The sequence below is a fragment of the Zingiber officinale genome, chromosome 4B (genome assembly GCF_018446385.1).
Source record: "Zingiber officinale cultivar Zhangliang chromosome 4B, Zo_v1.1, whole genome shotgun sequence".
NCBI lineage: Eukaryota > Viridiplantae > Streptophyta > Magnoliopsida > Zingiberales > Zingiberaceae > Zingiber > Zingiber officinale.
This window is the reverse complement of record NC_055993.1, coordinates 117,182,026-117,203,856: the sequence shown is the minus strand read 5'-3', so window position 1 is coordinate 117,203,856 and position 21,831 is coordinate 117,182,026. Positions and strand designations below refer to the sequence as shown.

At 35.4% G+C, this 21,831-nt stretch overlaps 2 protein-coding genes across 2 annotated transcripts; one reads left to right on the top strand and one right to left on the bottom strand.

Moving 5' to 3' along the window:
• The first annotated feature begins 2,543 nt into the window (after positions 1–2,543).
• LOC121976167 (ubiquitin-conjugating enzyme E2 32-like) lies at positions 2,544–6,422 on the top strand. Its single transcript, XM_042528202.1, has 5 exons — positions 2,544–2,751; positions 3,223–3,354; positions 3,451–3,535; positions 5,569–5,732; positions 5,813–6,422. The coding sequence occupies exons 1-5, from the start codon at positions 2,641–2,643 to the stop codon at positions 6,221–6,223; spliced, it is 903 nt and encodes a 300-aa protein (XP_042384136.1). The 5' UTR covers positions 2,544–2,640; the 3' UTR covers positions 6,224–6,422.
• A 2,517-nt stretch (positions 6,423–8,939) lies between these two features.
• LOC121976166 (protein NPG1-like) lies at positions 8,940–19,090 on the bottom strand. The gene is made up of 5 exons (XM_042528201.1): positions 18,712–19,090; positions 17,809–18,061; positions 16,425–17,635; positions 14,251–14,398; positions 8,940–9,465 (listed from the first exon to the last, which is right to left on the bottom strand). Exons 1-5 carry the CDS (start codon positions 18,889–18,891, stop codon positions 9,143–9,145), a joined length of 2,115 nt encoding a protein of 704 aa, XP_042384135.1. The 5' UTR covers positions 18,892–19,090; the 3' UTR covers positions 8,940–9,142.
• Between the last annotated feature and the right edge of the window lie 2,741 nt (positions 19,091–21,831).

Below are 21,831 nucleotides of genomic sequence, written 5' to 3'. Positions count from 1 at the left end.
TGTTTACTCTAGAGGATGGATGAGGAAAGGAATCAACGATAGAAAGTTGTCTTTGGAGGAAGAGAAAAGAAAGGGTGAAGAAATCTTTTCCTTTGCACACTTATTTATCTTGATAGAGGAAGGTGAATACTTATGATGTAATTTTGTAAATAAAAAAGGGTGCATGCGTCATTTTTTTGGGTACATAGTGTAATTTTGTGAGTTAAAAATGGTACATGCGTCATTTTTTTTATATATGGTGTAATTTTGTGAATGCAAAAGGGGTACATGCGTTATTTTTTTTCCATCCGTTACTTTCCGTCCTATTTTGAGGTGATTGATTTTGGCTCTAAAATTATCCGCGGATGGATTACATTACTTTTCCTTCGGAAAATTTTAATGAAGTAAACGATGGAAACTTTTCCACCGTGAAAACTTTTTCTTAATTTTACTTTCCACTCTCCCAAGTAAACAGAGCCTTAGTCTCAAATTCTAATAAAAATATTATTTACAAACTCAAGTGCAACATTAAATATAAAATTTATCGGATCTATATTTTTTTAATATAAAATTTAAAATATTTAAGGCTATTAAATAATTTATAAAAATAATATTTATAATGATGTATAAATCTTAAAATAAATACAACTGTACTTTATTTTGAAAACTAGTATATATATATATATATATATATATATATATATATATATATAAAACGGCGGATCCAAAAATTCAAGAATGAAGAGGTATTTTTTTACATGGAACAAAAGACGATATCCTCTATCTTCATCGGTAAAACTTCATAATATTAAGTGTTCCTCCCGACTGGATCCGTCCCTGTATAGTAATATTGATTTTTGAAATGTAATATTATAATGTCTTATTCTTGAAATCAAACATTACTATATTGTTCTTTAAATCTCACTAGCGGTCAGTGATTGACAGGAAAAATACAATGGAAAACAAATATGACAATTGAAAGTTTTACAACTTTAAATATCTTCTTTGATCAAACTTTTGAAATCATGAAAAAATGGCATATGTGGTAGCAAAAAAGTGAACCCCCAATGTCCCTATCAATTCATCTCAGAACTAATATGAATGAGGTAAATCATCGACTGCTAATTTTTAGAATAGTGAATGAAAAAATGACATATGTGAACTATATAGCAAGCATATTGATGTATATTTGATACGAATTTAAAATTTATTTTAAAATATTTTTTAAAACAAAATGTACGTTAGGCATAAAAACTTTAATTTTTATATGCTTAGGAAATCGCTAGCAATAATGATATTTATTTGTCACATTTCTTAAATCATAAAACAATTTAGAAAAAACTATTTGATAATTTTATAATCCTTCAATAAGGAAATGACATAAATAGATTCTGTAAATTATCACGAATGTAATGAATACTCATTTCGCATGAAAATGTATATATATTTTTAGAAAAATAAAAATGTAAGAATATCTTTACTTGGAGAGCTATGGTAATAACTACCACTAATATAATGTATAATAATTATCCATAACTAGATAAAATATAATATTTTATTCTAATTAAAATTATTATATAGAGAACATTAATATATTAAAATATTTTTTATTAATTTACTCAAAATTACTTAAATTATATAAAAGATTATTTTAACTTGTTTAAAATTACTTATTTTTTTATACTATAATTTTGTATTAGTTATTATGGCAACTGTAGCAGAAAATCAAATTCCCTATTCCCATATTCTTATCTCCCCATGTTTCATTGTCGATCGGACGGGTTAAATGATCCTGTGATGTGCACTATATCCTTGAAATATAATTTAACTTGTCTGATCTACGATGAAACACGAAGATATAAAAATATGTGGACAGAAGATTTGATCTCATAACTTACCTTCCTATATTATCGTAACAATTACCTAAGCTGTTGATAAATGTAATAGTATTGTATTAATTATTATAATATAGTAGTAACTACTAAATAATTAATATAAAAAAATTAAAATAATTTTAATGAAGTTTAAATGATTTTAATTAAATTAGTAAAAAAAATATTTTAATATAATAGTATTATATGTATAATAATTTTGATTTAAGTCAAATATTATATTTTATTATATTGTAATAGATATAGATCAGATTCTCCAAAATATTCTAGATTAAAAAAAACTCTACAAATTCATTGGTAAGATGAACATCTCATCCCACTAATAAGTAATGGACGGAGATTCAGAATTGATTATAATGATTTTAAAAATAAAAATAATTTTAGGATAAAATATGTGATGGAGTTTTGATGTACATTTGAGATTCGTTTTAAACCTTATATTTTTTTCCAAAAGTGGTAACTAAAATCGGTGGGGCTTATAGTATTTAATTTAATTCTTGCCACTTATTAATTTAATAGGGAAAAGGAATTTTCCCAAAATGGGGAAAAAATATCTCCGAAGAGATAACTCCATCTTGCGAAATCAAGCGGATTAAGTTGCACCACGTGTCCATTCCAGCGAGTGGATCCGGACGGACAGGAGCCAGGAAAATCCGTGGTCAGCCCTATTTCAGCCCTCCGCTTCATTCGCTCCGCGGAGTCGCGACGCCGGCGATCGTTACAGCCAGAGGCGCGACGTTGATTCGCCAACTACATTTTTCCGGTGGGCATGGCGGAGGATAAGTACAACTGCAAGAACCCTGCGGTGAAGCGGATCCTGCAGGAGTTGAAGGAGCTTCGTACCAACCCTTCCGATGAGTTCATGAGCCTGCCGGTTGAGGTGATCACTCCAATTCGCAATACTAACCCTAACCCTATCCCTACCCTTGCATTCACTGCTCTTCTTGACGTGGTTCAGAGGCATTAGATCTCTGCCTTATCTACCCAATAATACAACTTTCGAGATTTCGTCTCCGATGCTTTGATTTTGGGTGATCTGATCCGGATTAACAGTGAAATCACTCCATTGATTTGGGGATGATTCGTTATCTTGCATTTCCTTTCCTTCTAGCATCTTTTCCCCCTTTAGATTTTGGGATGATTTCTGCATTTTATTTTAAAAAAATGGTTCTTTGATTGAATACTAATTGCAGAATGTAAGGAATTTACTTGTTATTGTAAAAGGCTTAGATTTATGTGTATTTAAATTGCAAGTTTCTATGATTAAGAGCTTATTGGAGTACTTGAATGTGGTATATCTCATAGGCATCTTTAGTTTTTCTCATCTTTTTCGTTTTCAATCTGTTACTAGGAAAATATTTTTGAGTGGCAGTTTGCTATACTTGGCCCTCGTGATTCAGAGTTTGAGGGTGGGATTTATCATGGAAGGATCCAGCTACCCGCGGATTACCCTTTTAAGCCTCCTTCTTTCATGTTGCTTACAGTAAGATTATTCTTCACATGATCTATGATGAGAATCTTTATGCATTTTTTGTACTATCCTTTTTCCAATTGATTGAGTCCCCTTTTTATATACCAGCCAAATGGTCGATTTGAAACACAGACGAAGATATGCTTAAGCATATCAAATCATCATCCTGAACACTGGCAACCTTCATGGAGTGGTGAGCTCGATATGCCTCCATATGTTGCATTATGTTACGTGTTTAGTTAGTTAATCATGTCTGTTTGGTATTTTTAATTGTATTATAATGAACCGTCAATAATTTAGACAACCATTGGTATATGATTTTTTTTCTTTCTAAATCTATCATCATTCATCACATGTGTAGCAGTTAGATTTTTGGTTTTTTGTTTGTCAGTTCTCATAGAAGCTTGCTATTGGACTTTGCATGAATCATAGATAGACCATGTTTTCGTTTAGCGATGATTAAGATAATTTTAGCAATGTTATGGCAAATTAAATTCTATTGAATCATGCTTCTATTTTTGGATAAAAATTGGTATTTATAGAGAACAATCATTAAACAAGCTCCTACTTAAGCCATCTTCCAACTTGGTTATGAACATTCTGTTCGTCTATAACCCTAAGTGCTTCACCATTTTTTCATAATCTACTCTTAATTTTGGGTTAGTAGATTACACGAGCCTGGTGCCAAAGTAATTTCCTTCAGTTTTCAGTATGTTATTTGGCATTTTGTTGCCCTATGACAAAAAAAGTGGTGGCATTCACGAATTTAACTCATAAGTGGAGTTTGAGTGATGATAGTTATCCTGTTTGACTAAGTTCTTTTGAAACTGTTTCTTGTTTTTTTGTTTTTTTAAATTAAGCTAATTTGTAGCATTCGTGTTGTCTAGCATTTTACATCAATATGGGAAATGTGCGATGTAACTGTCATAATCACACTCTTGATGCCAAAGTCATAGTATGAAAATTTTCTGTTAAATTGAGCAATGACTCACTAAATATGCAATATTTTTCAAAAGCTTGGAGGTTCAAATTTAGTGTCAGTAGCAATTTGCACTTGAGTTTGTGAATGATTTCTTTACCACTGCTGGGCTCTATTTTGGTCATGGATCATGCAGAGTGCAGGAATAACTTGTATTCCAAGAGGTTAAAATTCTTGCACCAAGAAACAAAAATCATAACTTATTATTATTGGATAAATTTTTGGAAGAGTTTTCCTCATAGCACTCTTTAGAGATAATCTTTTTGTGTGATTAAAAACATGAAACCCATGTTGCTAACTTTAGGTCCTATAAAAATAACTCTCAGTTTATTTCTACCAAGCTCATCGCACTAGTCAACAACGTAGTGCAGCACAAATTTTTCATAGTCTAGTCTTAATTTTGGGTTAGTAAACTACTCAAGCACAGTGCTATAGTAATTTCCTTGAATTTTTAGTATGGTATTTGTCATTTGCTTGTCTATAACAAAATGTAAAAGCTACATTCCTGAATTTCAGCTGTTTAACTCTTCAATGGAGTTTGATGACTAAGTTTGTTTGTGATCCGCCTTTTATATTTAAGTTAAACTATAGTGCAATTCATCAGTATGGATTATGGTTGATATGACTCTTAAAATGTCATAATCATGTTGTGAATATCAAGTCACAGTATGAAACTTTAATCTATTGAATTGGGCAATGCTCAAGTGAATATGCTATCCATGTTTGCTCAAAAGGTTGGAAATTTGAATTTAATGTTAGTAGCAATTTACTCCTGAATCAATATGTTAATGATCGCTTTGCTGGTCAAGCAAGAGGGGTCTTTCTGGTTGCTATTTTTTGACGAATTTGGCAGTGTGGCGTTAAAATCTTACTGCTAATAAAGAATCATCATCTTAAAGTTATTCTGTAAATTTTTGGAAGAGTTTTGCATATCGCATCTTTTCGATATAGCACAATCCTTGATAATTGGACTCCTCAATTATCCCTATTGTACCCATATCAGAATGCCACATTCTACCTTGGCACTTTGAGTGTGCACATATCTCATTAATTACTTGTTAAACCATTTTTGTAACGCACTTTGATCCACAGTCACACTATACAAATGTAGGATACTCGTACTAAATTCCGATTAACATAGCTCACACTTATATTATGTTTGTCTAAGTAGGCATGCCAATTCATAATATGTCAATTGTGCCACATTTTTCGGTCAGATATTAATTGAATAAATTTGCGGGTTTCAGTTCGGACGGCATTGCTAGCATTGATTGCCTTCATGCCAACAAATCCTGATGGGGCATTAGGATCACTAGACTACACCAAGGTAGAAAGGAAAACGCTAGCAATCAAGTCGCGTGAAGAAGCTCCAAGATTTGGTAATCCAGAGAGGCAAAAACTCATAGATGAAGTAACTTCGAGCATCTCGTTTCCTTTTTATTGTAGGCATCAGTACTTGATCTAATGTTAGCGATACTTGTGTGTTGACAGATTCACCAATACTTGCTCGCCAAAGTTCCACCTGTTCCTCAGTTGATCGAAGACACATTTGGTGAAGGCTCGTCTTTCGAAGACACGCATGAAGTTCCTATTAGCTCTGATGTTGCAGCTCCAACTCAGGAACCCCATGCTCCAGAACCTGACGGGGCAGTGGAGGATGTTCGCGAGGTGCATGTTAATGCTGCAGCTGGTTCAGTAAGACTCAGCTTCAGTGCGGGAGTAAGGCTGACGAGAAGAGCACCAGCTACATTGCTGAATGAGCAGCCTGCGGAACATGACTCTAGAGTTCAGAAGCCATCTATCGATGACCGCATGTTTACTTTTGCTGCCATTGGACTGGCTATTGCTATCCTTGTACTCATAGCGAAAAAGCTCCTGCGGTCGTACGGGCTTGATGGATAGGATGCATTCGGATGCGGCATGGATAGATCTTATGACAGCCTGCCTCGACAACGATTACCTACAGAACAGAACTCTTTCACCTTTATTTCTATCCGATAAAGTGTTTATAGTCATACGAATGTGGATAAATTGGCATATAAACAACATATCCTCTAGGCATTCTGTTCATTCAAATATCGTACTCGTATAGTTGCAGTAATTCTCGGAGTTCATAGCAGCATCAAAAGTTTCTCGTCATCTCGTTCATCCTGTCCTATTAGATCGGGTCACACGACTTGCCCCATCCATTCGTTTAGACTGTTCGGATTGCTAGAATTGTATAGTTTGTCTGATTCATGCGACTCCCTCAATTTGCCCTAATTGCATGGTATAAATTTTTTAATTTAAACATATAAAAATTATATGATATAATATTTATTTATAATATGTTAAAAGAAATATAAATTTCATAAATTTGATAAATGTTTAACTAATTTATAAATACAACAACATTTGTTCGCCGTGCTCGATTGAATTTTTAATAAGCAAAGTCGAACAAACTCAAAAGTAAATAATCAAGTTTAACACAGTTAAAATCTGTTTAGCTTGGTATATATGCGTCTAATCTCTCTCTTAATCATAAACAACATAATTAATTGACTGGCTTAAACATAACTGATCCAAAGAGCTCTAACAGCGCACACAAATCCATTGCCATGATTCCTTTGTGGCTTGCACTGCACATGGCAACAACCAAATGGTTCTGGTTGAAGAAGTCTCACAGTCGAGAAGAAGGAGACTTGATGGTTCAATCAATCGACTAAGAACCCCGAGTCGATATGATGTGTTTAAAATATTGATGTTGAGGTTTGCGGTTCAATGTAGCCCGATACAATGAAACATTTGGTCTAGTTGGTCAAATGAACTGGGTGCATAGTGAGAGTGTATTCAGGTGAAATTAACCTTGTTCCAATGTTACATGTTCCCGACATAGATGTTCGATATATCTAAATACAATGGAGCACGAATGAACATGTTTTTGAGAAGAATGAGAATTTTCTTATGCCAATCGTTTAGTTGACCTTTATTAAGGCCTCAAAAGATGATTGCAAAACGATCTCTCACAACTAATGCACCGTATCTGGGCATGCTTGAAGTGGCAAATGTCTCGACCAACAGAGACTCGTCTCTTCTTCGAGAGGTTTGTTTAGAAAGGAAAATAATTCTCGATCTTGTCATTCCCGATCAAGGTCATATTCTCTTTGCGCGAGAAGTTATGGTTCAAGCATCTAATTCTATGTCACGTTGTTGTCCAAGTGGCCATGTTCCTATCAAGCCTCATTTTGTAATGGATTCAGTTAGACAACCATGGCCCTAAAGATAAAGTGACTAGTTCAAATTTCAAAATGTAAACTAGGAATCGAAAGTTTAGTCCAATCCAACCAATAGAGAAAGCTATACTCAACATCATTTCATGACATTCGTACTCTTTGAATAGAGATAATCTCCGCATCTAATGTGATCAAGTTTGTTTGTTCGTTCGGTTCGGTTAAAGAAATTAATAACGGAAACAGGAAGAAAGGTGCGGTTAACTAGCATGTTATGCATCCTAAAATGTTGAACCAACCGAAAAGGCTTCTGGCCAAAGGGCAAAGGTCAAGAGTTTGAATCCATATAACGACGCTATTAAAAGTATACTTTGTCATTCGTGCTCTTTGAATAGAGATTATCTCCACATCTAATGTGGTAAAGTAAGTTCGTTCGTTCGGTCGGTTTAAGAAATTAATAGCGGAAATATGAAGAAAGGTGTGGTTAGCTAAGCATGTTATGCATCCTGAAATTTCAGACCAACCGAAGGGTCCTCTATACAGGGCGGCAAAGCCTAAACTAAGGGCTATGAGGCTATCACATTCATCCAACTTAGCCACAGCGTGCATGGAAGCTCATGTGCATCCATGTGCTGCTACCTTAGTAGAACATGCTTCGCTTCTTTTATATAATCTTCCATGGAGAAGCCTCTGTTTTTTTGCTTGCGATGGGGGAGAGGCGGAGAGCGATAGGAAGTGGACGTCGGTGAGGCAAGTGATCTGCGAATGGTGGGCCAGGGGAGCAGGGAGGGTGGGATTGGGAGGAGGATAAGGACACTGAAGGGGTGGTGCCAAATGGTGAGGCAATAGGAGTAGAAGGGCTGTTCCGTGAGGCGGCTAACTACATTGTGTGCCTGCAGGTACATGTGAAGGTGATGCAGATGATGCTCGGAAAGTTGTCACCGGAGGAGGTCATCTCCGAGCTTTGATAGAGAGAGAGAGGAGGAGAGATACATTTGATACATGTTATTTGTAGGTTTTATTACTTTTGAGTTTGTTGATATCGGATTCTTTGAATCAAGTAAACTTGAGTTACCTTTCGAATTCAAATTTAGTTATAATGACCGGTTCGTTTAGCCAAATAAATCAAAGGATATATAATAATTATTGGTGTTGGCATCCATAATTTGGAATCGAAATTCTAGTGTTCATCAACAAATATAGGAAGGATGCCTTTATTTGCTTTAATTAACTAATGCAAAATAAAATCAAGTATTGGGACACAAATCAAATTTCTATAGGGTCGAATATTCTGAAAGTGACTTCTAAATGTGCATATGTTGTGCTCCAGATTTAATAAGTAGGCAAACCAAGAAAAGGGGCTCTCTCTCTCTCTATGGATATATATTTTTGGGGCAGACACTGAAGGATCACTCAAATAAGGATATATAAGCTGCCAAAGCAGCAAGAACCAATATTGCACTATGAGAAAGAAAGCCAAGAAGAACAAGAAGTCGACAAAGACTGATCTCTATAAATACAATGTACAAGAGAGATCCATTGAATGAAGCTATGTACTCAGATGGTGAAAGGTAAAAGAAAAGGAAACGTAACAAACCTTGTCTTTGGTTAGTTAAGTAATAGAACTGAAACTCTCTATAGGATCTGATTCTTCTAACAATGACGCCGCCTGGAAACAGTCTGCTGCATCACTCAGACGACCTTCCTCCTTGTGGATCAAGCCCAAATGATACCATGCCGACTGATTTGTTGGTTCGAGCCTTAGGGCTGCAGAAAGAAAGCTTCTAGCGACAGGCAAAGATTTTGAGCCTTTTTTGGCCAGTAGAGCACCGATTGATACTTTACATGGCACATGGTCAAGCTCAGCTGAGAGGGCCTTGCAGTAAGTACCCAATGCTCCTTGGTTGGTCTCTTGACACAATTCAAGAATACGACCTGATGAATTATAGATAGCAAAATGACATACTTTAGAAACTCGAAAGATGGTCAAATCTGTGTTTTGTGGATTCAATGCAACAAAAAAATTTCTATAAATTCTATAACTATACAGACATCTAGTTAAGTCGATGCCTGCACATTTTGATGCTGAAATTAGACCACTAAACTAACATTTCAAGTTTCTCCAAGTTAATCGAATGTCGAATGAAACAAACTAGAAAGTACGAATGAGACATCAGGTGGATTGAACACAAGGTGTGAGTCACAATGCAATACATGCCTATTGGGAGCAGTTCATGGAGTTAAGGTTCTACAAGGAACTACCTGTATTTGGACCACAGAGCTATTGGCACATTCCATATGTTGATATCTTCTATTGCCCTATTCCTATGAGAGCTTAACAAAAGTTGTTATCGGAAATTAAATTTGACCTAACTCACAAAAATAATATCGTACAACCATATTTATAGATGATACCACATTTTAAAAATAAAGAAACCTTATCAAATCTCCTTGAAAAAAAAAGAATAAAGAAAATAGGAATATATATATATATATATATAAGGAAGTAAGAATATTGTAGAATATTCTACACTCCCCCAAGCTGGGTTGTAAATGTTGATTAAACCTAGCTTGGAGTTTGAATCTTCAAAGTTCTTCCTTGGTAGAGCCTTAGTGAGGATGTCACTGTCTACTATCTAAAGACTAGTTGGCAGATGCAGTGACTTGATTCTTCCCTGTTTGATCTTTTCCTTTGTGTAGTGATGATCAATCTACATGTGCTTCATTTTATCACGATGCACTGGGTTCTTTACGATATTGATAGCCGATTGATTGTCATAGAACATCTGCATATGTTCGTCAACAATGATCCTTAACTCCTTTAAAATCTTCGTAGTCACATCCCTTCGCATAAATTTCTGAACCGCTTCTTGACACAATGGACTATTTTTTGCTACACAATTTATCTAATTTTCCCTATACATATGTACACTAGCTAGAAGTTGATCTTCGATCTACTAATAATCATATCCAATCCACATCACTGCATATCTTAATGCTTTTATCTGTTGATTTCTCAAAATAGAAATATTTTCTGGTCTTAGTTTTAAATATCTCAGGATCCTATAGACTGCCTCCATATGTCCTTCATTTGGATTGTTCATGAATAGACTCACTATATTAATTGAGTAGTCAATGAAGGGTCTTGTGTGATAAGTACATGAGTTTGCCCACATGTTTCTGATATTGCTTTTATCAGGTGGTCCATAATCCTCTTTGATTCCTAATTTGATTGTTGAATCCATGCGAGTCTCTTCTAGCTAGCATCCAAGCATTTGAGTTTCTTTCAGAAGGTCCAAAATATATTTTTGTTGAGAGACTATGATTTTTCATTCCATGAAAGTACCTAAGACTTCTCAAATCTTTGATTTTGAATTCTTTGGCTAGTAAGCTCTTGAGTGTATCTCTTGTGGATTGTTTGAGTCCAGATAATAATTGTTTCAACCTACAAACATTATTGATTGTGGCTTGTGACTCAAATACAGGAGGAATGCTCATGTAAACTCTTTTCACTAGGTCTCTATTGAGAAAAGCATTTTATATCTAATTGATGAAGTGCCCAGTGTAGATTTACAGTCAGAGACAGAAGGACTCGAACTGTGTTCAATTTGGCTACAAGAGCGAAAGTTTCTTCGTAATCGATTCTATAAGATTGTGTGAATCTTTTGCAACTAGTCAAGCCTTGAATCAATCGACATTTCCATATTCTCTATATTTAATTGTGAAGAATCATTGCAGTCTATAGAACGCTTCGATTGATTAGTGTTGGGGAACAAAGGCTAACAGTTGGAGAAGAAGAAGTGTATTTGGAAGTTTAGGCATTTCTGCAGGTGAGTCAAGGTATGGAACCATGGGTTCATCTGGGTGAGTAGGGACAATTTCTATCTAGGTATTGACCGAATTTGATAAAGTGCAGAGAATATCTAGGTGACTAATCCTTGTATTGATCTTCAAAATTGATATTCTTGTGTGAAACTATTCTCTCCTTGAATGTCATATTTGAGGTAATACAGGAACACTCATGGAGCTATAGAATTTTCTTGCAATTGGAGAATAACATTTGTACCCTTTTTTACGAAAAGAATATCCTAAGAAGATACACTTAATGGCTCTAGGATCAAGTTTTCCCCATGTTAGATATGGAGATGGACAAAAGTGGAGCAACTGAATAACTTGATAGGGATAGAAGATATGAGATGTGGTTGGGTGTGTTTTAAGAAGGATGTGACATGGGGGTTCTTCAATTTCGGACATGTTTTGGGAGTTGACAAATTTCACATTGAAACTCATTTGGATTTTTATTATTGGAAAGAGATGGAAAAAGGTTCTTGAGATATATTTGGATGTCCTAACCTAAGTGCTATAACATAATAGCATTGTCCTCTTCTGGAAAAATAAAAACTAGATTTTGACTTACTAAATAAGTGATATTATGGAAAGGAGAATCATTTGTCTCAAGTAGATAGAACCTCGAGTATTCTTTAGCATTGTCAATCATATTTTCCGAGTTCAAGACCTGAAATTAACAACATTTAGAAAAAATTTAATGACACAATAGTGATTTTGAGTGAATCCTAACTGATAGTAAATTGCAGTTTAATTGAGGCACTAAAAGAACATCATTTAGTTGAGTGTTAGGTCTCTTGAAATTTTTACTGTTTTAGTCATAACTACTTTAGAGAGCAATCCATCTGTTATACTAGCTGTTATGTTCTAGCATGGGTTGAAAATTTGTTAGTCTCTCTATCTCCAATCAAGTGGGCTAGAACTCATGAATCTACAATTCATAAATTCAATTTATAGACACTTGTAGAATTACCTTTTGCATTAAAGATTTGGTCCTAATTGTCAAAGTAGAATCAGTTGCTTATGATTGCTTGATTAATTACTTTTAAATCTCCAACTCTTCTTTGCCAAAAGGATTGGACCCAACAAGCACAAAATTTTCATCTCTGATTGCAGTGTTACCTCATTTTTGTGGGTGCGAGGACTTGCAATCCATTGGTTTCTCATGAATCTTCCAACATATTTCCTTGATGTGACCAAGCTTGCTGCAATGTTTACAATATGGATGTTCCCTCCTCTGTCAATTGTCAGTGTCTTGATTTTGAGGCACACAAGCAGCTAGGGCAAATTTTCCACTTGAGGTGTGGTGACTAAAGTACCCAATATCATCTTTTTCATGTTTTCTTCTCTCTGGGCATCTAAAAAATCTTCTCTAACGTTGAGTTATGGCCTTATCCCCTGAATTGTTCCTCAAACTTCATCAAGATTTCCATTGAGCACGAATAAAAATTTGTACACTATTTTCTTTTCAATAAACCTACTTAACTCTGGCAATTCCATAAATATTCTTTGCACATATCAACTTGCTGCCAATAGTGTGAGAGTGTTAAAATATTAGGTTCACCATCAAATCTTCTTGTCGCAAATCATGTAGAATCCTTTCTATTTTGAGCAATTTTGAGGTATTTTCCTCATTTGAATAAGTCTCCCTCACTACTTCTAAGATTTCTCTTATTGTTCCATATAGGAGAAAATTTTCTCCTAATGATTCATGGAATTAATTAACCATGACATAATGATTTTAAACTTCTGAATCGCGAGCCGTCTACCTTTGGAGGGGCTGCTTCCCTAGATAAATAATCATCCTTTTCTGCCTTTGTCACATATGAACATCATCACTGATTGGGACCATTGGAGATAATTGTTCCCATTGAGTTTGTCATGTAATGAAGATTTGATGGTCATGTCATATTCCACTAAGGTTGGAAACGATAGAATTTTAATGAGAGGCAACGTCAGATGTTGTGGAGGAGGAACTAAGTTTTTCTGTAGTCATTCTGAATTTCACTGTGTATAGACAGAATGCATTGTATGGACAACACAGGTTGCATGAACGACCAGTAGAGAGTAGAGAGTAGAGAGTAGAGACAACGATCAGAAGATACTATACAATGGTGGCAAAAGGCGATTACGCTCACCCCCAGTGCCCCCGCCAACCCATCTCAGGGCTAACACGGAGGAGATAAATCACAGGTGGCTACTAGTCTTTGGAATAGTGACTGCCACATAAGAGAGACATTTACCTCGACTATGCCGAGATTCGAACCCCATACCTCATGGTGGTAGCACTTCATGTGCTAGCCACTAGACCGAGGGGACCAGAAGATACTATACAAACTTTTATGGATGATGGTCAAAAGACAATGAAAGAAGAAGCTACGGTTAATGCTTACGACAGGAGAGACAATAAGGGTTTGGAGAAATGGCTAGGATTGACTTTGATACCATGTTTGAAATTAAAATTGTATTAACTCACAATAATAATATTGTATAACCTTGCTTGTAGTTGATACCACATTTAGAAAATAAGGAAAGACAACTTATCAATCATTTAAGAAAAGGGAAAAAATAATTAAAATAGAAACATATATACATATATAAGGAAGCAATAATATTTTACAATATTCTACAGTTGGAAATAAGAGGCATTTTTTGTGTACCACCAAATTTAGAAGTGAATAACCTTGTTACTAGAGGATATAGTCTCTTGAGAGCCACAAATCTCAAGAGAAATTGTAAACCTTTTGGATATCCGGAATATAATGAAATAAAAAATATTTCTTCGTAATGCTAGAAATACTGCTCTGTGAATATAACATAAAGTATTAAGCAGCTCAAAAGGAAACCAACCAATACAAATATGGTCTTCAATACCTTGAGCATGTAGAATAGAAGCAGAAAAGGGTTTCATTTCCCTAGCTTTATCCAAGCATATCTCAGCATCTTTCCAGTGGGAGAGGCTCGAATACAGATTGGCAAGACCTTGCCAAACTTCAAACTCGCTGACTTTGCCATCCTCAAGCTGAAAGAAAAGTCAGAATTTAAAGATAGAATATATACACACAGAGACTTGGATCCAAACAAAACATACAATAAAAGGAAACCATTTATATTATAAATTATATACTACAGACCTATATATCCACCCAACCAAGCTATTAACCTATTAGCTATCTAATGAAATTTCATCAATACAACATATCATGTATCATAATTAACATACATCAGCAACTTTGTTTCTTCCAGCACTGAAAGATAAAATAATTGCATTAAGCAAAGGGCACTAAAAAGTTAGCATATGATCCTTAATTTCTCTCAGGCTCATCCTGTGAATGATGTAGAAATACTTGCACTGACAGGTATGTGTATTTAGTAGATTTTTTTACTTAGTACTTATTAATGATCGAATGCAAAAACATGAACGCAGAGGGTGTGTTAAAGAAGAATACTGTGATAAATGAGTTGCCAACTTCAAGCTTCAATGCATCCAAAATTAGCTATAACTTTAAATTAATATCCAATAGCAGCATTGGATGCTTTTGTTGTGAGGATACTGCAGTTCTGCTGTGTAGCATATTTTCCTTTATCACTTTTTGCATCAAGCCAACTTGGATTATGATTTTGTTGTGTGAATCCTAGCAAATTTTAACAACATACTGTGACTTGAAAGTAGAAGCACATGTGCCACGAACAATGAGCTAACACATCCTAGAATTGTGTTATGGCCTAAGTTTATCTTTATTTGAGCAAAGAAGAAAAGGGAGCATAAAAAAGATCCTGTGCTGCATTCTCTGGATGCCTAATATGCACACTACTTAACAATAAGGATGCTGATAGAAATTAATCTGAGAATCCATCATTAGATATACTAACAGGACAAGCTGACATCAATTTCATTTCCTGTGTTACTTTGTTGGTGAAATCTTCACTCTGTAAATATATTCTGATACTTCAAAAAGGTTCATTACAACAAAGAACAAGGTTTAAGATTTAGGTGGCATTTGGTTAAATGATGAGAATGACTATGGATATGGGTTTGATAGTAAGGTAGAATGGGAATGGGAATGGAAATGAAACCCACCTAGTTATATGGGTTTGGTTGATTCCCATAAATCTAGAAATCATTCCCAAATTGTCATTCCCAACCCCACAATCCAAACATTATCTTTTACTATCATTCCATTCCTTCATTCTCAAACTCATCAACCAAACACCCCCTTAAGGTTTAAAGTATCTATGCCAAAGTTTTGTCTTCAGCTAAGAGGTACAGTTTCAATACCATGCCATGTTGACACTCAACATGCTTTAAAGTGTGCTAACATGATTAGAGATCAAATCAGATTATTGGTTCTTGTACCATCCTCGTGAAATCAGTCAATATTTTTCCAAGACCCAACTAAATACTCCAACAACATCTAATATTAAAATTGATTTTGCCACATGTCTATAAATATATCTTGGTTAACCATTAGGAGTTCAACTTGCACTAACATAATTGAAACTATAACAAATGTAGGTATAAAATATAGATGCATCTAGATTTCTTCGACTTTGGAGTTACTTCTCTTTGTTGTCGGTGGTGGTGCTTCCCTTCTTTCACTTGACTCTATTTTTATAATGTCTAATCTCCTCCCCATGATTAATAAACAAAATTAAATGAAGAGTCGTTGGAAGAGAATAGCAGTCTACATATCAATACCACTGAAACTATGTCGGCACAAGTGGCACAACAGCATTTACTCATGCCACCACAATATTAGCATTAGGATTTAGGTACCGATCAGTAATGAGCTCACAATAGTTGCAGTCATGTTGATTGATACTGACCAGCACCTTGAAATCATGACAAGGTCATTCTTCCACTTCTTTCCTAAACTTTACCAACTGTTATCCAGATCAAGGTTTCCAGCTTCTTAGTTACAAGTTGTACAAATGCAATTGTTATTCTTGTCATCACATGCAAAATCATCATTTTAAAGCAACAAGAAGAGCAAGCAAAAAAATGTAGAATATGAGTAATTTCATGATAGAATGAAGGTAAAGAAAACCTCTGTCCTATTATTGAAAGATACAGAAGCCTTTCTTTGGGCCTGAACAAGCCCGAGAAGCAAGCGGTATGCTTCAACTGCATCCACAGGTAAGGACTGAACGACTTTTAACTTTGCCTTGAGTCTCAATAATGGTCCTTGTTCCCATTTAGCAGTCTCATCAAGAGCTGCATCTGTTACAATTTCAGCCTCAGAGTAACGTTGCTGAGCAGATAAAACCAGAGCAAGCAATTTCCATCCTTTGGATATTGATCCACCAGTTGCATCAATATATTCTTTTGCACATCGAAGTGCACAACTAGTATTTCGTTGCTCAGCATATTCGAGTCCTAGATCAAAAAGGATATCTGGGTTATGGCGGTCATTAGACATTGCTTCATCTAATGATTTCAACGCTTCACTTTGCAATCTAGACCTTTCATGATCTGAGGAAGCAGTCTTAGCTTGTTTTCCAAGACAAATACCTAGAAAACGAAGACCTATACTTTTTAGATGCTCATCTCCAACTCGAGCATTTTCTATAGCTCTCTGTGCGTATTCTACTCCTTCAGAAGAAAGAGAATGGCGCTTACTACAGATCATAGCAGCCAATAGCAACACCATGATATCATTAGGACTTTCATCTTTGTTTAATGACTTCCTTAATAAGTTCAATGCAGAAAGACTTTCACCTGAAGCACTATAGCAAAGGGCTAATCTGTACCACCTATCACACCGTGGATATATTCCAGGCATGACCTCTTCAATGTGTCTAGCAAGTACAGAAGTTTGGCCACATAGAGAGAGTGCAAAAGAAAGATGTTCAATTACTGATGGATCCCACTGGATCTTGCCCAGATACCATTTTCTTAACACTAGCATTAGAAGTAAAATAGCCTCTTCCAAATTATTTTTTGGAACAAATGCACCATCAACTTGGGAAGCCAAATTAGGTGGATTAGCCTCCACTCCACCATACAATAAAAGAACAGCGAATCTTTTCTGAATCCTTGCACTGCAATCATCATCAAGATTCCATTGACTTAGGAGTGCACGACGGTATGAAGCAAAAGCTTCCTGATAGCACCCAGCTTGCTTATAGAGCTCTGGAAGTAGCTCAACTGCCCTACTAACAGTTTCCTGTAACTTCTGCTCAACTGAAAAATCTGGTATGCCAGGTTGGAACATTTTTTCCACAGCATCAAGGATGCTGCTACATTCCTGAGCAGCTTCTGCAAGATGAAAGGCAACCTCTTTGTAACTCAAGATTCAGGGTTAGAAAGTATCAGAAACTTAGACGACAAATCTAACATAAAGAGAGTTAAAAAAGGAAGTCCAAGTGGTCAATGTTTAGAGAGCCTTATGCAATCTGCACAAATCATAAATGATGAAAAGAAGATCGTACCAGCAGCTTTGCCTAGTTTACGTAATGACATGGACTTCAGATAGATGGCTTCAAGTACAAGACTAGCAGCATGTTGCGATGGCATATGTACAGATTCATCATGTGATCTATTCCTCTTTGAAGGAGGCTTCTCATCGCTGGAACTTTGTAATCGCTGAATAGCAGCTTGAAGGTCTATTCCATCGAATACCCGAACAGCAGATTCAATATTACCTCTTTGATATTCAAGTCTTCCAAGGAGTGCTCTTGCTTCCTTTATCATGCAATGGACAAACAAATTTAAGTGATGAAGCCTAATTATCTGATAAAAAGGTGAAGCATGCATCATACAGACGGTCATTCCATAATACTCAATGGCATCAGGCAGATCTAACATCACATTGTAATTTAATTGTTATCTGTAAATCAAAGTCCAAAAGCCAAACAACCATCATCGAGCATTTAGGTTGTCAAAAACAATTATTTTCCTAACAAAAGTTTCACTGTGCTACCAAGAAATTCTATGCAAGAATCGGAAACCAATCATATCTTAGAGTTCAACAAAATTAAAGGAAAACCAAATAGATTGAGATACCGCACAGGAGCTATTACAAGAATCAAATATTCAATTTTTATTTTTCACTAGTCACATCGTTTTGATTTCTATGAAGTTCAAAAATGCTTCATAAACGTTATCGGAAAAATTTGCGTAGCGATTCCGAAACCTAACAACGTCCATTTGAGAAAAAGATAACGCCATTGCAAGAGACAATGCCTCGATATTGGTAGATTACAGCAAAAGGGGCCACTCTACGAAATCCAAGCAGGGAGACAACACGAGGTCTATGCACAATAAAAGTTCTACATAGAACAGGAGCAACGAACAAATTAGGAACTCGAACAAGAAGGCGATAGGGACCGAACCTCGTAATTGAGCGAGAGCCCTTCCTGGAGCGACGACTCTGCCTCCCGAATGTTTCCATCATCGGGCTTGGCTTCCACTTCATTCGCCTTCTCAGAGAGGCCGTTGCTCGGCGCATCCTCCTCCTTTGTGGACATCACATCCTCATCGCCACCGCCTCCCTCACCTTCGAGATCCCCCATATCCACGTTCCTAGACGGACGCTTCCGTCACGAATACGCCAACGGGCAGCCCGGACGGTCGCCGCTGAAGGAGAAGGCGGCAAGCCTCTACGGGGGTCGGATCGGGAGGCGGTAAAAGGGATCAAGAGGCGATGGGATCGAGATCGGCGGCGAATCCACGGGACGGTTCCATGGTCCGGAAGGAAGGGTGGTTATGGTAACCGGGATTTAAAGTGGGGAAGGTGACCGTGACCGGAATCAACGGTAGCGGAAAATGGATTGTTTATTATGTAATTTATTTCAATAAAAATTTATATTAAGGTGAAAATTATTTTAAAGAATATTTTATTTGTTTTTTTTAAAGTTTATTTCTCGTATTGTAGTTTTGTTATTAGTTTCGGTTAAAATGACTTTAAAAGTATTATTTTAATTTTATATAAAATTAAAAGGTGTTCCCATTCAAATAAAATCAGAATAACACTCCATCTTATTTCTCATCTCAAAACTATCCTTATTCCATATGACTATAACAATTACAAAAGTATTGGCCAAAAATAATTAAAAAACACCTTTATTGAAATCATAAAAAAAAAAATCCAATCCTTTTTTATTTATTATCAAAATAGCACTCCATCCATTTTTAGTTTCATTTATTTTTTTAGACTTCACCTAGCAATTGCAAAAACATAAGTCTTATAATACCTCCTCGAATGAGTCTAATGGCTAGCACGTGAGGTGTTACTATCATGAAGTCTGAGGTTCGAATCTTGACAAAGTCGAGGTAAATATCTCCCTTATGTGTTAGTCACTATTCCAAAGACTAGTAATCGTCCGTAATTTATCTCCTCCGTGTTGGCCCTGGGATGGATTGACAGAGACGCTGAGGACGAACGTATTCGTCTTTTGCTACCAAAAACATAAGTATTATAACATAACACTTCAACTTTATCAACTCTAATAATATTATGTTATAGTTCATGATTACTTCATCTTACCCCCACAGACTTAGTTAAGTTGATAAGTGATAGGTGGATTATCATGTAAGATTTTAGGTTTGAATTTCAAGGTTGACGGAGCATAAATCCCTACAACCCGTATAAACTCATTCCACCTATCACTTACCTTTTTAATCATCATGATTTACCTTCTCCGTAGAACGGGCTGGCGAGGGCGCTGGGACGAACATATTTATCTTTTGCCACACATATAGTTACTTCATGTTGGTTAATAAATCAATATTATATTGTACAACTACAAAGTGTAACGATTACAATATAAATAATTTTTTAAATCTCGGTAAAGCTGAAGAAAAAAAACCCTCCTTGCACTTGCCAATTACAATTTTTCAATTTACCTCCTTACAGATAGTTATGGGACTGATCATGTGAGGTCGTTGGAGTTACGGATTCCACTTTTTATTACCATACAATATAAATAATTTATTTTTGTTCAACACTAATCAATATACTAAGTAAGATACTAATGAATTTTGATTATACTAATGAATAATTTATTTTTGTTCAATACTAATGAATTTTGATTATACTATATTTAGCTACTAGATTGATGGAGGAAAACAAGTCATTTGCATTCCTTTGTAAATCATAATGCCATGAATCTCATCTCAAAGTCAAGTACTAATGCCCTGAAATATATTTCAAGTTGCAGATGAGAAAGGGATAAATTGTATACAAAGTAAGATACTTTCTTTTATTTACTCGTAAAAATAATCAGACAGAGAGAAATTTGTGGATTATTTTTTAATATATATTTTTCATCCATGTGAAATTGAACGGAATGAACAAGTCATTAACATCTCTTTTCTTCTCCTGTCGCCAATAGCCTCTCTCGTGCAACAATCTCTTTTGCAGTCATGGCAGCATGCTCACAGCAAGCTGCTACAAGTGACTTGTGGCCGCCTTACAGAGCTCATGAGGTCGCTTGCACTAATCTACCATGAGCGCGAGATGGAGCCAAATTAGCTAGGCTCGTCCCAGACAATGGCCCACTAATTTACACATTAGGCTCGTCCTGGAGGTCACTCTAAGTTTTTTTTCAGGCCCAATAACCTGGGGTGGCCTTTCTTCTTAATACATTTGAGATATAGTTGGAGTATAAAATAAATATTTGGAGGAAAGTGATTAAGTTATTGAGCATATAATTAAAGTCTCATATTAAAAATATATAAAAAATTATAAATTTAAAAAATAAAAGATATCTTTATTGATATTAGATATTTTGGGTATATCCTAAAAATAAATTCATTAGAATTTAGGTTAAAAGTGGATGATAATATTATACTATTGTAGAGATATGTGAATTTTTTTTGACCACTAGGTCCTAATAAATAATATATTGATCTAAATCAGGGTTGATTTAATTTTAATTTGATCAAGTTATGATTAAACAAAATTTAATTAGATTAAATCGATTCAATCGACTTAAAATAAGTTGGGAAATTTTGAGAAAACCTAATCTCTTTTTCTTATTCTTTTCCATGTACACAACTCCACCAAATCTCCACATGTTAGCTTCGTTTTCTTCTAATCTTCTCTTTGTTTGTTTTTCTTCTCATTACTTAGTTGTTTTTCTTTTCTGCTTGTCCAACATCTCTTTTATTCTTCATGTTGACATCATGCCGCAACAATCATGAAAAAATCATAAAAGAAGAATCAAAGAGAAATGAGAGAGGAGAGAAGACAAAGAGTTTATCATGGTTCGATGATGTAACTACTCCACAAAATAGTCAAAGAAGATTTCAATAAGAATTCTCTATATGTTTTAAGGTTACCATGATCCTATATATATAGCTAGCCCAATCATATATGGTATTTTGGACCAAAAATATCAAGTAATACCAAAAATCCCGCATCAACTCAGTGCCTCCACAAGAAGCACCACCTAGTCGTGCTTCTAGGCATGCCCATGGCACGAGCATGGGCATGGGCATGCCTATTCCCT

What these genes read in the sequence shown, in the direction of transcription:
- LOC121976167 (XM_042528202.1), top strand. Translation starts at nt 2,641, where the DNA reads ATGGCGGAGGATAAGTACAACTGCAAGAACCCTGCGGTGAAGCGGATC. An exon ending in CTTCTTTCATGTTGCTTACA is followed by an intron (nt 3,355 to 3,450) that starts GTAAGATTATTC and finishes TTTATATACCAG; the next exon opens with CCAAATGGTCGATTTGAAAC. An exon ending in CTGGCAACCTTCATGGAGTG is followed by an intron (nt 3,536 to 5,568) that starts GTGAGCTCGATA and finishes TGCGGGTTTCAG; the next exon opens with TTCGGACGGCATTGCTAGCA.
- LOC121976166 (XM_042528201.1), bottom strand. Translation starts at nt 18,891, where the DNA reads ATGGGGGATCTCGAAGGTGAGGGAGGCGGTGGCGATGAGGATGTGATG. An exon ending in CTTTCAATAATAGGACAGAG is followed by an intron (nt 14,399 to 16,424) that starts GTTTTCTTTACC and finishes CTTTTCTTTCAG; the next exon opens with CTTGAGGATGGCAAAGTCAG. An exon ending in TTCTATTCTACATGCTCAAG is followed by an intron (nt 9,466 to 14,250) that starts GTATTGAAGACC and finishes ATAATTCATCAG; the next exon opens with GTCGTATTCTTGAATTGTGT.